The 14,458-nt window shown below is 36.7% G+C and overlaps 1 protein-coding gene across 1 annotated transcript in view; it reads left to right on the forward strand.

Annotated features, from left to right (window-relative positions):
• MARCHF6 (membrane associated ring-CH-type finger 6) overlaps window positions 1-14,458 on the forward strand; it is a 75,689-nt gene that overhangs the window by 35,348 nt on the left and 25,883 nt on the right. Inside the window, exons 8-17 of the mRNA XM_036846439.1 lie at window positions 153-214; window positions 832-864; window positions 3,538-3,589; window positions 7,724-7,782; window positions 9,065-9,145; window positions 9,607-9,675; window positions 9,755-9,829; window positions 11,176-11,310; window positions 13,296-13,415; window positions 14,144-14,244. Coding sequence (XP_036702334.1) covers window positions 153-214; window positions 832-864; window positions 3,538-3,589; window positions 7,724-7,782; window positions 9,065-9,145; window positions 9,607-9,675; window positions 9,755-9,829; window positions 11,176-11,310; window positions 13,296-13,415; window positions 14,144-14,244 — 787 coding nt within the window. The remainder of the gene's footprint in view (window positions 1-152; window positions 215-831; window positions 865-3,537; window positions 3,590-7,723; window positions 7,783-9,064; window positions 9,146-9,606; window positions 9,676-9,754; window positions 9,830-11,175; window positions 11,311-13,295; window positions 13,416-14,143; window positions 14,245-14,458) is intronic.

Consider the following 14,458-nt stretch of genomic DNA (forward strand, 5'->3'; position numbering starts at 1 on the left):
AATTGCCTAATAAGCAGATACTCAGTTTGGAAAACTTTTACGTGTGGTTTACCTTCTCAACAACAGTTATAAAACACCAAATTAAAAGAGTATATTTATTATTTATAATTCAAGTTCTATCAGTAATCTTTAAACTACAATTATATTTCCAGATGACATGAACTGGAATGCTTTAGAGTGGGACCGAGCTGCAGAAGAGCTTACATGGGAAAGAGTGAGTAAGACTTCTTTCTATCAAGTATCCTAGTGTTTTAATCCTAACATATCTTAAAGTTGGCCATATTTAGATGTATACACTAATTTTCCAGTTACATTTAGTGAAAACAATTACCAGAACTTTAATTTCTAGGGAAAATTAAGTAATGTATTATTTGTGATGAAAATATTAAAAATATTATGATAAAGGTCTGTTGATACCTTTTTCTATCTTCTGGCCTTTAATACAAACCTTGCTCCACTTACAAAATCTTTAACTTGAAATTGTGGACTTTTGAAAATGAAGTAACAATTTAAATTTAAGTATTAATCTGATGCTTCAGTTGACAAAGTAGTACTGTTGTATCATGAAATCTTGACTGGCTCCATATCTAATGAGTTGAAACCCAAGATGGAAAATTTTAACTTTATAATCATATGATTTGGATTAAAAGAAGATCCAAAATATAAAACTCCCATGAACAGAAGTTTTTCCTTCTCTGAAAATGATAGGCTGTATTGGAAAGTAGTGGGTAAATATTATGTTTAAAAATATTGAAAGGAAAATGACCTTTTTTCATAAATAGAATAAAAAATCCTGTTGCATCTTGAATTAATGCATATTATTTATTTTAGATGCTAGGACTTGATGGATCACTCGTTTTTCTAGTAAGTAAAGCTAATTTTTTTTTTAATGTATTTATTTATTTATTTATTTTTGGCTGCGTTGGATCTTCATTGCTGTGCGTGGGCTTTCTCTAGTTGCAACGAGCAGGGGCTGCTCTTCGTTGCGGTGTGTGGGCTGCTCACTGCGGTGGCTTCTCTGGTTGCAGAGCATGGGGTCTAGGCATGAGGGCTTCAGTAGTTGTGGCACGCGGGCTCTAGAGCGCAGGCTCAGTAGTTGTGGTGCACGGGCTTAGTCGCTCTGCGGCATGTGGGATCTTCCCGGACCAGGGCTCAAACCTGTGTCCCCTGCATTGGCAGGCAGATTCTTAACCACTGCGTCACCAGGGAAGTCCAAGCTAATCTTTTTTAATAACAGAATTGCGACTTAATTATTTGTCTTAGTGATTCAGTGATTTCAGATTTACAATATGTTCTGGCTTTTTATATTAAAGGTCAAAATGCTCTGTGATTTTTGATGACTTGATATGTTGAAGAAAGTCTGTTTTGTGCATTGAAAATAACTGGCAAAGCATAAAAGTAATATTATTTACAAAGGAAATTATTAAACATATTTGATTTTTAGAAAATGAAATTCAAAGTTGATGGTAGTTAAGAATACTTGGCCTTCTTTTGAAGTCCCACCTTGTGGGACTTCCCTGGTGGCACTGTGGTTGAGAATCCACCTGCCATTGCAGGGGACACAGGTTCAATCCCTGGTCCGGGAAGATCTCACATGCCGTGGAGCAGCTAAGCCCGTGTGCCACAACTACTGAGCCTGCACTCTAGAGTCCATGAGCCACAACTACTGAGCCCGTGTGCCACAACTACTGAAGCCTGCACGCCTAGAGCCCATGCTCTGCAACAAGAGAAGCCTACACACCGCAACAAAGAGTAGCCCCCGCTCGCCACAACTAGAGAAAGCCCTCGCACAGCAACGAAGACCCAATGCAGCCAAAAATAAATAAATAAAATAAATAATAAAATTTTTTAAAAAATGATTAAAAAAAAAAAGTCCCACCTTGCAGTGTTTAATGCCTGAACTGGTGACAGGTAGCCAAACCCCAGCCGACCAAACCAATAACACAGGAGGAAGTCCAGAGGAAGGATGGGCTTCAGGTGTGCTTGATCCAGGGGCTCAGCAATGTCATTGAAGAGTCAGATAATTTCCATCTGTCTCCTCTGCTGTCCACAGTGTTGGCTTCCTCTTCAAGGCCAGAATAGGAAGTTGAGGTTAGTAGTGTGAGGATTTTGAGGAATGTATCTGATGATAATTCACAGATTAGTAAGAAGGTGATATTAGTGAGCTCCTATTCAAGGCTTGAGTATGGTCAGTATAGAAGGTATTATGTGGCTATATACTCATTTCTGTCCTTTACTTTATCAGTCCCTCATAGATGAGTGATAGAAGTCGTTGAGGCAGTGGTGTTAACTCAAGTCCATTCTAATTTTTAGAAAAAAACCACAGGACGACTTCATGCATTTGTTGAAAATTATTTAATATGTACCATGTGCCAGCTGTGATAGTTATTGGATGATTCAGAAATGAATGAAATAGGGTACCTGTTCTCAAAGACTCTTTATAGTTTAGTAGAGAGAAATGAACATGTAAACAAGGAACTTTAGGTAAAGACTCTGACAAACGGTGTGTATAGGACACGAGAGGCATAGAAGAGGGCTTAGTCAGGCCTTCTTAGCAGAGGGGAGTTGTCAGCAGGGAGTTTTAATAGAAGATAACTAGAGGTTGAGGCACAAAAGATGTTGAGGATAAGGACAGTTTGGGAGCCCTGAAGGCAGAGAAGCTGAAACATTCAAGTGATATGAGCCCACATGCTAAGTAGGAACGTACAGTAGTAGTCCTCTCTTAAACAAACTTATCATCCTCTTGCCACTTGGATTTGTGGCAAGTTGGGAACTGATTAGAATCATCTTTCTAAAAAGAAAATCTTACCATGTTAAGATTCGTAAAAAAAAAAAAAAAAAAAAAAAATTCGTGAAAATCTCTCCATGGCCCCCTTGGAAGGATCATTTAACTTGATGGTGGGGGGAGGTAGTGGGCCTGGGCAAACGGGCTTGGGTGTCCCGATCGTCAGCGTGGTGTGTGACTGAGCACACGCGGAGGAATGGGTGGGCCTCATCTTGGACGCGGTAGTACATAAGCGTGGAGTGTGTCAGTGGCCAGGTGAGAGCGCATATTCTGAGACTTGAACAAAGAAAGCCGTGGGGACAGAAGGGACCAGAGAAGATCAAGTGACCTTAAAGAAGGCAGGAGAACACACTGGACACTGAAAGAAGTGCTGTGCAGTTTACATTGATATGTTGTTCAGAAATAATGTGGTTTTCAAATTTTTCTTTATTTAGAATTTTTTAGTGTCATATGACTTAAATGAAACCTGGCGATTATTTATGAGAATCTGTGTAGTTTGTGGTAGATTATTAATTTCTGAAGAGGAAATGTTTATGGATTGATTTCTTTGATTTTTTTTTCATGTAGACATTATGAACTTTAAGTTTCATTAGGTTTAGTTTTATGAGCTATCTAATGAAAAATGAAAAGTTACACATAATTTCTGAACAAAATCTCAAAATTATAGTAAAAATTTCAGTCTTCTAAATAAATGGATTAAACATAAATCAAAAAGGATATGAATATGTTTTATTAATGCTCTTTTCCTTTAGGAACATGTCTTCTGGGTGGTGTCTTTAAACACACTGTTCATTCTTGTTTTTGGTAAGTGGCGTTTATGCTTTTATTTATGGTATTATGGTAGGAGTTTAATTTTCTAGGAGTCTTGTTACAAGTTTTGTTTTGTTTTTAAACTTAGGAATATATGAAACAGTTTTAGACAGTCATCTGGTATAGGAAGACCCCAGGTATACAGTTACTTTCTTTCCTAAGCAACATTGGCTACAGTTATTTACCAACTTTGCTTCTGTTGGGCACTTCTGTCTCTCTTTGTAGAAGCCAGTTTTAGACTGACTTGAGGATATATAATATTCCACATCTAGAATTAATTTTGTGCTGATTATCTGTGTGTTCTTCCCTATGGCAGAAGATCTTGTTTTCATCTGTTAAAATCCTGACCAAGGCCGTACCAGAGACCTTGGCTCGGGATCTGTCGCAGAGATGGATATAGGAGGCTTGAGGAAAGTGTAATTCCCTTCAGAACCAGATTCCAGCAAAGTTTACTTCCAAACACTTTTAACAACTGTAGCTATGCGGATTCTGTGACAGCACTAAGAGTCCCTCCCATTGGGAGTCATGAGAGTAAGGAAGGCAGGGTTGAGATATAGCTGACAGGTTTTTCTGCTTTGGGGAAAGGTAAGGGAAACAGTTGAGTAAACCAAGGTTTTAGAATTCAGTTCCTCAAGGTGGAGTCTGATAGAATTGGGTTATTGTTAGACTGTACTATTGGTGTCTCATAGGGAGACCTCAGGCTGCAGATCTCTGTATAGGGAATATCTTTGAGAAATTCCTTCCTTAGTGCATATGAGTTACTCCTAAGAAGGAGGAATATTTTCCAAGTTTCTTCCACTAAATTCCAAGTTATTTGCTCTGTGTTAGGGACTAGAAAGCAGTGTTTTCATCAGGAAACAGTTGTCTTCAATAGGAAGCCATATGGTCAAAAAAGACACTGAATAAGTAGATCAAGGATGAGACAAAAAAATTTTCTGAATATTATCTGTAAAAGAGCAAAAGAAATTTATCTGTATCTTGTTGAAACATAGTATCTTTTAAAAGTTCCATTCATTCTTAATTTTTAGTAGATATTTAAGATGGTGCAAATTAACAGGAAGCCCATTCTTTGTTGTTTTCCCTTGCATATGGGGGTGAAAATGTGTCTGCAGATTATTCTGCATTTATTTCTCATTATGTAAATTAATTGATATATAGAGAGTGTGAAACTCTTTTGATCTTGACCAAATTTTCTTTGAGAGGAAAAAATCTATATAGACTTTAGTCTTTGTTCTTGCAAGAAAAGCTTAGTGCTAAATTAATGTTTAAAGGAACAAGTCACCTTTAAAGCATGAATTATAGAAATAAGAACTCTTGTTTATATAAAGCAAATCTCAACTAAGTAAATGTTTTTCTAATCCAACTTCCTAAGCTTATACTGTGAAAAAAATTTTTTTTGTCTTAGCATACACATTATACTTAAGATCTTTTGAAATGAAACAAGAAGTTGTCCTCTATTTAGGAATATGCTTTTCCTTTTCGATGAGCATAGTCATTGGGATTAAGCAACACTCTTGTTTCTTTCTGACTTGGGTTGCTTTACTGCAGTTCCCACTGGCATTTTTGGACCTTTGTGGTCATGTATTATATACTTTGCAGAAATAAAACCTTGCAGTGCCGCTGTCTCAGTAGAAGGGAACAGTCCTAAGAAACTGATCTTAATTTCAGGGTACCTATCTAGTAGTTTCTGCGTAATGGGGTAGAAATTGATTGTTAAAATTGGTGCTTTAGGTTAATATTTATATATATAAATAGAGTTGAAATTTGAAAGTTTGCCTTTCCCAGGGGCCTGCTTGAGTCGTCCTCAGAGTTGGGTGTGAGAATAAAATAGGAAAAATTCTGCATATAGTTATTTCGCACGCTTTAAAATTTTCTTGTGCTTTATAATACACATAATATATTAATAAAATAGTATATGTGTGTAATTTATAAAGAAATTTAAGTGTATTGGGAATACTGTTAAAATTTCTACTTACTAATACTTGGTCAAAAAGGTTTGGCAGCCATATCCCTATAGATTCACTCTGACTTTTGTCTTCATGATTGAGTCTCCCTCTCCCCTTTCCTAATAATCTATACTGTTCAATTATTTTTGCCATAAAAAAAAAGATAATTAAATTTTATTACTGAGAATGAATTACAGTTATATTAACATGGCAAGAAAGACTTGAGGAAAAGAGACTATCAAAATTCTTAATATGAAAATTTTAAGGCTATTTTTTTTTAAAACATCTTTATTGGAGTATAATTGGTTTACATTGCTGTGTTAGTTTCTGCTGTATAACAAAGTGAATCAGCTATACATATACATATATCCCCATATCCCCTCCCTCTTGCGTCTCCCTCCCACCCTCCCTATCCCACCCCTCTAGGTGGACACAAAGCACCGAGCTGATCTCCCTGTGCTATGCGGCTGCTTCCCACTAGCTATCTATTTTACATTTGGTAGTGTATATATGTCCATGCCACTCTCTCACTTCGTTCCAGCTTACCCTTCCCCCTCCCCGTGTCCTCAAGTCTATTCTCTACATCTGCGTCTTTATTCCTGTCTTAAGGCTATTTTCTTATTTAACCAGAATATCATCACACTTTACAAAATTACCAGAATTTAATATTACCTAATAATAGATCATATTAAAAATTTTAGATTGTCTCCTTAAATATCATCTTATAGTTGCTTTATTTGAATGAGAATTCAAATAAGGTCTACCTGTTACCTTTTTTTTTCAGTTTTGGACAAAAATTTCATTAAATTGCGCTAAAGTTCATCTATTTTTAAGACATAGCTGAGAATAGTCAAGGAGATTTTGAAAGAAGTATATTGAGGGAGGTTTACCTTACCCAGATACTGAAATTTTTTTAAACCTACAGTAATTAAAAAAAAATTTTTTATTCTTTTACAATTTTTAAAGGTTACTTTCCATTTACAGTTATTACAAAATATTGGCTGTATTCCCCTTGTTGTACAGTACATCCGTGAGCCTGTCTTACACCCGCTAGTTTACTGTTACTTTTGGTTGTTAAATCTTAAGTTTTTCTGATCTAGAATATTTTTTATTTGCTCCCCTCATCTACCCCCACCCTATTTTGCCATTGATTTGTTGATGACACTAGGTCAGCTGTCTTCTACATGTCTCACTTTCTACTATCTTCCGATGACTTCCTGTTGATTCTGCTACCTTGTTCCTTTGTCTCCATATTTCCTTTAAACTGGAAGTTAAATCTGTGGCCTGATTAGATTCAGGTTCAGTAGTTCTGGGACAAAATTTTCACTGGTCATGCTATGCCTATTACTATGACATATCAGGAGGTACATGATGTCTGGTTATCCACCTTTGTCTGTGGTTCAGGTGATAGTATCTTGAAGCCTCTATTGTTAGGTTTCATTTTGCCTTTAAACATCAGAAAGTAATCTGTGGGAGGTGGTATTTTAGTATTATGCAAATATCTAGTGTTCCATCAACATTTTACCAAATATGTTTATTATCCATTGATACTTGCCTGAATTAATTTATTTTTATTAGGCATTACAGAATGGTGATTTTCAAATTCTGTCATTTTTATGCATTTATTGGCTGGCTTTTCTGTAAAGAAGAGCTTGATCTTAACAGCTAGAACTATTTAGTTAACCTGAATTTGTTTGTTTGGAAGAAGCAGGACAGATGTGCACTTCTTTTCCTTTAATTATTAGTTTTCAGGATAAGGAATTGATGTTATAACTACTTCCCTTAGTGATAAGTGTTTTCTATTATGTTGCTTTTTTCCTTTTGTGGTTTTCGTTTCTGGCTTTCCCTGTTTTGAGTATTATGAACTCATGAATTTGTATGTATTCAGTGTGTTTTCATCAGTTTTGGTTTTGTTTTTTTTTTGGATGCTCATATCGTCTTCTCTTCTCACAGGCCTGTGAGTCTGTTTTCACAATAGTTCTTGTGTCCTTTCACCATGAGTGTATTAGGAGCTTGGTAACTTTTTTGTTCTCTGGTTGTAGAGAATGTCACAGACAGTACATTTTTGGTTCTGGGATCTTCCATTTCTCCAAGAAGCCTTTGTTCCTTTTAGTGGGGTTGGTAGTAGGACTGTTTGTTGTTTTGATTTTGAAGTTTTCATTGAGTTTTCCCCCCCTTTTAGCGTTTTGCCCTTACCACATTGGCCACTTCTCCCTTGTTGGTTTGGGATTTGAAGAACACGTGAGTATGATACTTTTGCAAACTTAATTTTATTAATTACCCCAAATTTGATATATGTTGACTAAGTAATAATATTGTAAAGAGTTACTTCATTTCTCAGTCTGCCTTATACGAAGGAATAGTTTTCCAACACCATCTCGTTCACCTCTTCTAAGCCAGAAGTGGCCTAAGACGTAGTAGGACATGTTGCCAGCTGTGGAAGATGTTCTCTGAGCCCCATGATGCACTGTCTTCCTTCCCGTTGGACAGGCCAGAGACATACTGTGGGAAAGTTTTCTTACAGGCTGATTTTTGACCTGCTCCGTTAGCCTGTGTGCTCCTTTCTCTCCCTTTTCCCTAGTTGCCCCATAGTGAATTCAGAAAGGTAATGATATATTAATCAATTTTTTAAAATGTTGATCTGTGTTGGAATGATGGACTGTGGTATTTTCTACAGAAATTTGCTTTAATTTTGACATTTTATTGCTGTTTTTCAGAACTAGATAAATATTTGGATGGACAACTACTACTATTTTCGGGGGTCCCCAGAAAGATTTAGTCTTTTAAGAAAAGCTGACATAGCTGGAATATTCTGGGCAATTTGTATATGTGAATCCTGAGAGATCACATTCTGAAGTTTCTGAAATGGCAAAGAGACATGTTCTGATATTGAATACAGCTCTCCAAATTCTCACTAGTTGAATGCAAGAACTTGGGCAGTTCAGATAAATGCTTTGATAAATTTTGACTTTGTAAACTATCACCACTTGCTACCTGAAATTCAGGAACCAAAAGGTGATGGTATCTTGGGCAGTATATGTCACTATCCAAACTCTTAACTCTTTGTAAGTTGATAATGAAACAGATTTGGCGAGCAAGGGAACCTGAAACATTGTGGTTAGGAGATAGGGTGGCTAAGATGTACCTGGCCAGAGGACGGCTTGGACACTGTGCTGCTGTTCTCAGCGCTCAGCCTTGAGCAGGTCCACTTCAGAATGGACTGGAGTGCAGACGATTACAACTTTTTTCTTATTTTTGTAAAATTTAATTCACTCTACTCTTATTATTTTGTCTGCTTGAGTAAAGTGTTATTCTTTAATTTTTCCTCATCTTTTCGTAATAAATAGCAGTCCATGGGAGAATCTGGTTTGCAGAGGTGTCATCCAGAGGGGATTTTATAGTTGTTTTTTTAGTTGCAAATTCCTGAGATAGTTCACATTTAGTCTACGTGGATTGTTTAATAAACTGGGGTGTAGGCCATGTGGTGAAATTACATTTTGTTTATTTATTTTCTTATTTCTAGGTCCAAGCATCCCATTTTGAAGGCCTAATCACGACCATAGTTGGGTATATACTTCTAGCAATAACACTGATAATTTGTCATGTATCCTTTAATGAACCAACTTAGTGTTCAGTAATGTTATTATGCTTACCCAAAGGTTGTTCTTATTAATGACAAAACTATTTCTCTCCACTTGTCCTTTTAGTAGAAGTTGTAGGTATTTGTAGTGAGGATGAGAGCTGAAAAAATATGGAATAAATAAATTCTGTCTGTCAAATAATATTAACTGTTACCTAAATAGTTACCTATTTCACTGTATCTTTTTTTAATTAAAAAAAATTTTTTATTGAAGTATAGTTGATTTACAATGTTGTGTTCATTTCTGCTGTACAGCAGAGTGATTCAGTTATACATATATATACATTCTTTTTTTTAATATTCTTTTCAATTATGGTTTATCATAGGATATTGAATATGTTTCTCTGTGCTATATACAGTAGGACCTTGTTGTTTTTCTGTATCTTTCTTTAAATGTTCAGGTTTTCCTTGACTACATGCTGTAGGGCTTGGCAACTCTTGTTAAATTTCATAGGTCTCGTCGCTTGCTGGGAGTCTGCTATATTGTTGTGAAGGTAATTCCTGTTATAACTTAAGACTGGAAACGATTTCTCCCCATTTGGGTGATATTGATGACCTTTGTTTTTACTTAAGGTCTCTTTGTTAGTGGTGGTAGAAATTGGAGTGTTCCCTCTCATTTGCGGCTGGTGGCTGGATATCTGTTCCCTGGTGAGTTTATTATTCATTGTCATACAGTCTAATAATTTAAAGGCTTTTTAAAAAGTGGTCTTTAGGGTGGGTTCCTTTAATGTAAAGTCAATATTTGATAATAGTTTGTTTTTTCTGAGAATGTATCATTGTAGAGTCTTAATGTTGCAAATTTTTCCTGAGTACCTGATTTTTGTGAGGCTCTGTGCACATTTCTGATGTTAAGAGTATTTTGACTGGAACCTTCCTGATAACCAGTGGAGAGTTCTCTTCCTCGTTTAACTCTTTTGAGTTTTATGAAGATGCCAAGACGTTGTGTATAAAAAGAGTAATTCGAGGGAGGTCCTGGTGGTCTACTGGTTAGGACTGGGTGCTTTCACTGTTGTGGCCTGAGTTCAGTCCTTGGTCGGGGAACTCCCGCAGGCAGCACCATGCGGTGCAAAAAAAACCGAAAAAGAGTAATCTGAAAAGAAGACTGCCTTTGTAGTAATTAATTCAACCTAACCATTTGTTTTAACTATGGTGTTCAGTCTTGATTAAAATCTTTAATGACTGTCAGTGATCATCAGTTTTTTCTTTTCTTTTTAAATTTATTTATTTTATTTATTTATTTTTGGCTGCATTGGGTCTTCATTGCTGCGTGTGGGCTTTTCTCTCGTTGCAGAGAGTGATGCTACTCTTGGTTGTGGTGCACGGGTTTCTCATTGTGGTGGCTTCTCTTGTTGCGCAGCACGGGCTCTAGGCCCGTGGGCTTCAGTAGTTGTGGCACGCGGACTCAGTAGTTGTGGCACGCGGGCTCAGTAGTTGCAGAGCGCAGGCTCCGTCCGTAGTTGCGGCGCACGGGTTTAGTTACTCCGTGGCATGTGGGATTTTCCCGGACCAGGGATCGAACCTGTGTCCCCTGCATTGGCAGGCGGATTCTTAACCACTGTGCCACCAGGGAAGTCCAGTTTTTTACTTTTCAAAAAAATTTGAATGTAGAAAAGCTGCCTTTGGTTCTGAGATAACATTTTCTCCCATACCTTTCTATTAAAACTTGTCATGAATTCAGACCTGTAACCAAGAAAGGAAAGTATTATGTTAACCAAAAATGGTTCTTTCACAATAGCAATATTGGTAAAGTTCTTATTCACCAACTGGTTTATCAGTATTGCCTCTGTAAAATTTCTGAAGTGTCATATACATCTTTGAAATGGTATCCAACCTATATCATTTGTATTTCTGTGATACCATGAAATGGCTTTAAGAGAACTGTAATTCTAGAAACATCAGAACCTACATGCATAGTGATTCATTCACTTCCTAGAATATGAAGATATTAATTCAGCAGATGTAAGCAGTCTCTCACGTGTACTGTTTTGATTTAGGAAATGTTTGATGCTACTCTGAAAGATCGAGAACTGAGCTTTCAGTCGGCTCCAGGTACTACCATGTTTCTGCATTGGCTGGTGGGAATGGTATATGTGTTCTACTTTGCCTCCTTCATTCTGTTACTGAGAGAGGTAAGTTCTACAGGGAAGTTGCAACACTGTACATTTATGAAAAGGACTTTTGCCTTAAGCACAAGTCATGCCTTAAAGGCTATGATGATTTCCTAGCTAAATCATTTTCTCTGTTATTTTATTCTAAGAGGGAACAGCTAATAGCCTAGTTTGGCTCAATTGCTTTAAAATGTTTTTTAGTAATTTGTCTCAAAAATTGACAAGTTTTATTACTTCTGTCTAATTAGTTTTGAGTTTGAAAGATGAATAGACTGAGGGATAAAAATTAAATAAAAACACTTGTTTTACTTGGTATATATTTTCACCATCCTCAAATACATATTCTTGGAACTTTATGTGATGTGAGCCTGTCTTGGACTTCATTCAGGGACATTTAATGCTGGAAATACCCAAAGGGTATGGTTTTGCAGGATCAAATATGTAAAATGGTCTTGAAGCAGACACCTAAAGTATAGAATTATAGTGAGGGTCCTTTATGATTCTGGTTCACTCACCAGATGGGTACTTTTACTAATCCTGTTTTCAGAATACAGTCCTTATTGATTTGGGGGCAGTGAAAACAGGGTCAGTATTTGACTAGTATACATCTCATGCTTAGTCATCTGGTGCAAAATGAAGTATAAAACTTGAGTAATTCTGATAAGTGTACTTTCCTCTGTGCATTCTTTCCCCAAATACTACTGCATGCTCACTCTATGCCAAACACTGTGCTGTATGCTGGGGTGATAGTGAGAAACAGAGACACAGTCTCCACTGTCCTTGATTTTTGCATCCTGGGAAGGGATACAGCCATGGAACAAGGCAGCTTACTCCATTGAGAGTGGTGATGGAGATGTGCAGGGCCTAAAGGAGCAGGCTGACGACTAATCCAGTGTGAATGGAATACAGAAGCACAAAGGCTTAATGCAGTTCTTGGTTACTTTGCTCTTTGAGAGATTTGAGGAGTTGGGGGTGAGCCTGGGGGCCAAAATATTCTCCTGAATCATATAGTATAAGTTCAGTAAATTCTGTTTGCAAACAAAGCTTATATCCTTGTTTTGAAATTAGTGATTGAGACTACATTAATAATGTGTTTTTTAAATTGTAATTATACCTGACCTCTAAATTGTATTGTTCAGTGATTAAGTATTTTATACTGAATGTTTTCATTTTATCAGTGTGGTGGTTTTTTGTTGATACAGAATCCTAGTATTTTAGAGTTAGATTGAACCTTAAAGGTCACATAAGAACCCCTTTGTTTGGAAGGTGAAGAAATAGAATTTGGGCAGATGAGATGCTTTATACAGGGTGGCTCAGTGAGTGTGAGCCACCCAGAACTAATCCCCAGACCCATTCATTGCCCATTACCCATAGCCTCTAGGATTGATGATTCCTACTGAGCAAGGGGAAAAGATGTAGATGGTAAAATGAAGATACTGAGAAACTGAAGGTTTTTTAATTAATATAACTCTTTTCGGGAAGTGTGAGACTGAAATCACATCTTCTGTTTAGTACACTTATAAATTGTAACCTAATCCTTTCCAGATTATACAATATAGTGATAATTTTTATAAAAATACTTATTTTTCGAGACTTCCCTGGCGGTCCAGTGGTTAAGACTCTGTGCTGCCACTGCAGGAGGCATAGGTTCGATCCCTGATGAGGGAACTAAGATCCCTCTTGCCACGTGGCGAGGCCAAAAAACCAAACAAACAAACAAACAAAACTTATTTTTCATCTTGGAGATCTAGATTTCTTGACAAATTGTACTTAAATTTTTCCACTGAATGATTAAAAGCATCAAAGGACATCAAACACAGGATAGTTTTAATAAAGATTCTGATTTAGGAACTTCTTTTCCCAGGAAAACTATATGAATTTTCTAGGGCCCATTTTATAAGATGCCAAAATAATTTTAAGAGCTTATTTCTCTATTAATGTTTTAGCTCATATACAGAGCTTGAAGACATTGGTAAGTATTTATAGCATTTAAAATATATTTGCAGGTACTTCGACCTGGTGTCTTATGGTTTTTAAGGAATTTGAATGATCCAGATTTTAATCCAGTACAAGAAATGATTCACTTGCCTATTTATAGGCATCTCCGAAGATTTATTTTGTCAGTGGTAAGCATACTTTTTTATTGTTTTTGAAGTAAAATGGGCTACCCTTTAGATTTTTTTTTTTTTGGTCGGGAGGACTGGTAGAGTGGATTGAATTAAGTTTATCTAAGCCTGTGGAAGTTGGTTATCAAATAGCTGTTTTATTGGTTACTTTGATAAAAATAAAATGTTAGTAGACAAAAATGCCTTTTGGTTCTTTAGTAGTATAATTGATTGCCAAATTATGGGTCTCTGAATTACATTTAATTTGCATTGAAGCAATGGAGACTTGTTAATAGCTTCTAAATTAAACTCTTAACAGAAGCCTGGAAGAAGAAATTACCTAGTCTAAGTTTTTCCAAGATAAAATTCTAAAAGCAATGATGTGTGTCCTTTGGAAAGTTTTGTAGCCATTAGTATGGGTCATGTCTTATTGTTCCAGGTGGTTTATTAAGATGCAGGCAATTTTGATCCTTCATTATGAGTTTCTAGCTCTCTTTTCACATACCATGCAGTGATTATCCTTTGTGGCTCCTGTCTGAGCCTTCGTGTCCTAGAGAGAGAGAGGAGCAGCTGTCCCAGGAATGCAGTCTCCGCATAGAGTGAGCCAAGTATAGTGTGCTGAACGAGAGCACTCAGCGGCCTGGGCACATGTAGCCTTGGATTGTGTGTTGGATGAGCGCGTTCAGAAGTCTGCCTGTCTCTCAGGCTGACAGTGATTGCAGTGGCGCCTGCCCTTTTTCTTGCTGCAGATTGTCTTCGGCTCCATTGTACTCCTGATGCTTTGGCTGCCTATACGGATAATTAAGAGTCTGCTGCCTAATTTTCTTCCGTACAATGTCATGCTGTATAGGTAAGTTGTTGCAATTCAGAAGCTTTACTAATTTAGCTCTGGTAGGGATTTGATATTCAGAGTACATTTATTTAAAACATTCATTTCTTATAGACATTAGAAATCATCTGATAACTAAATTTTGCCATGTTCTAAATCACATAAATGTTAGTTTAGCAGTTCCATGTTCCAAAGAAGGACTGACTTTTCTGCAACTGAAGTGTGCCTTTGTTTA

Source organism: Balaenoptera musculus, chromosome 3 (assembly GCF_009873245.2).
Source record: "Balaenoptera musculus isolate JJ_BM4_2016_0621 chromosome 3, mBalMus1.pri.v3, whole genome shotgun sequence".
Classification (NCBI taxonomy): domain Eukaryota; kingdom Metazoa; phylum Chordata; class Mammalia; order Artiodactyla; family Balaenopteridae; genus Balaenoptera; species Balaenoptera musculus.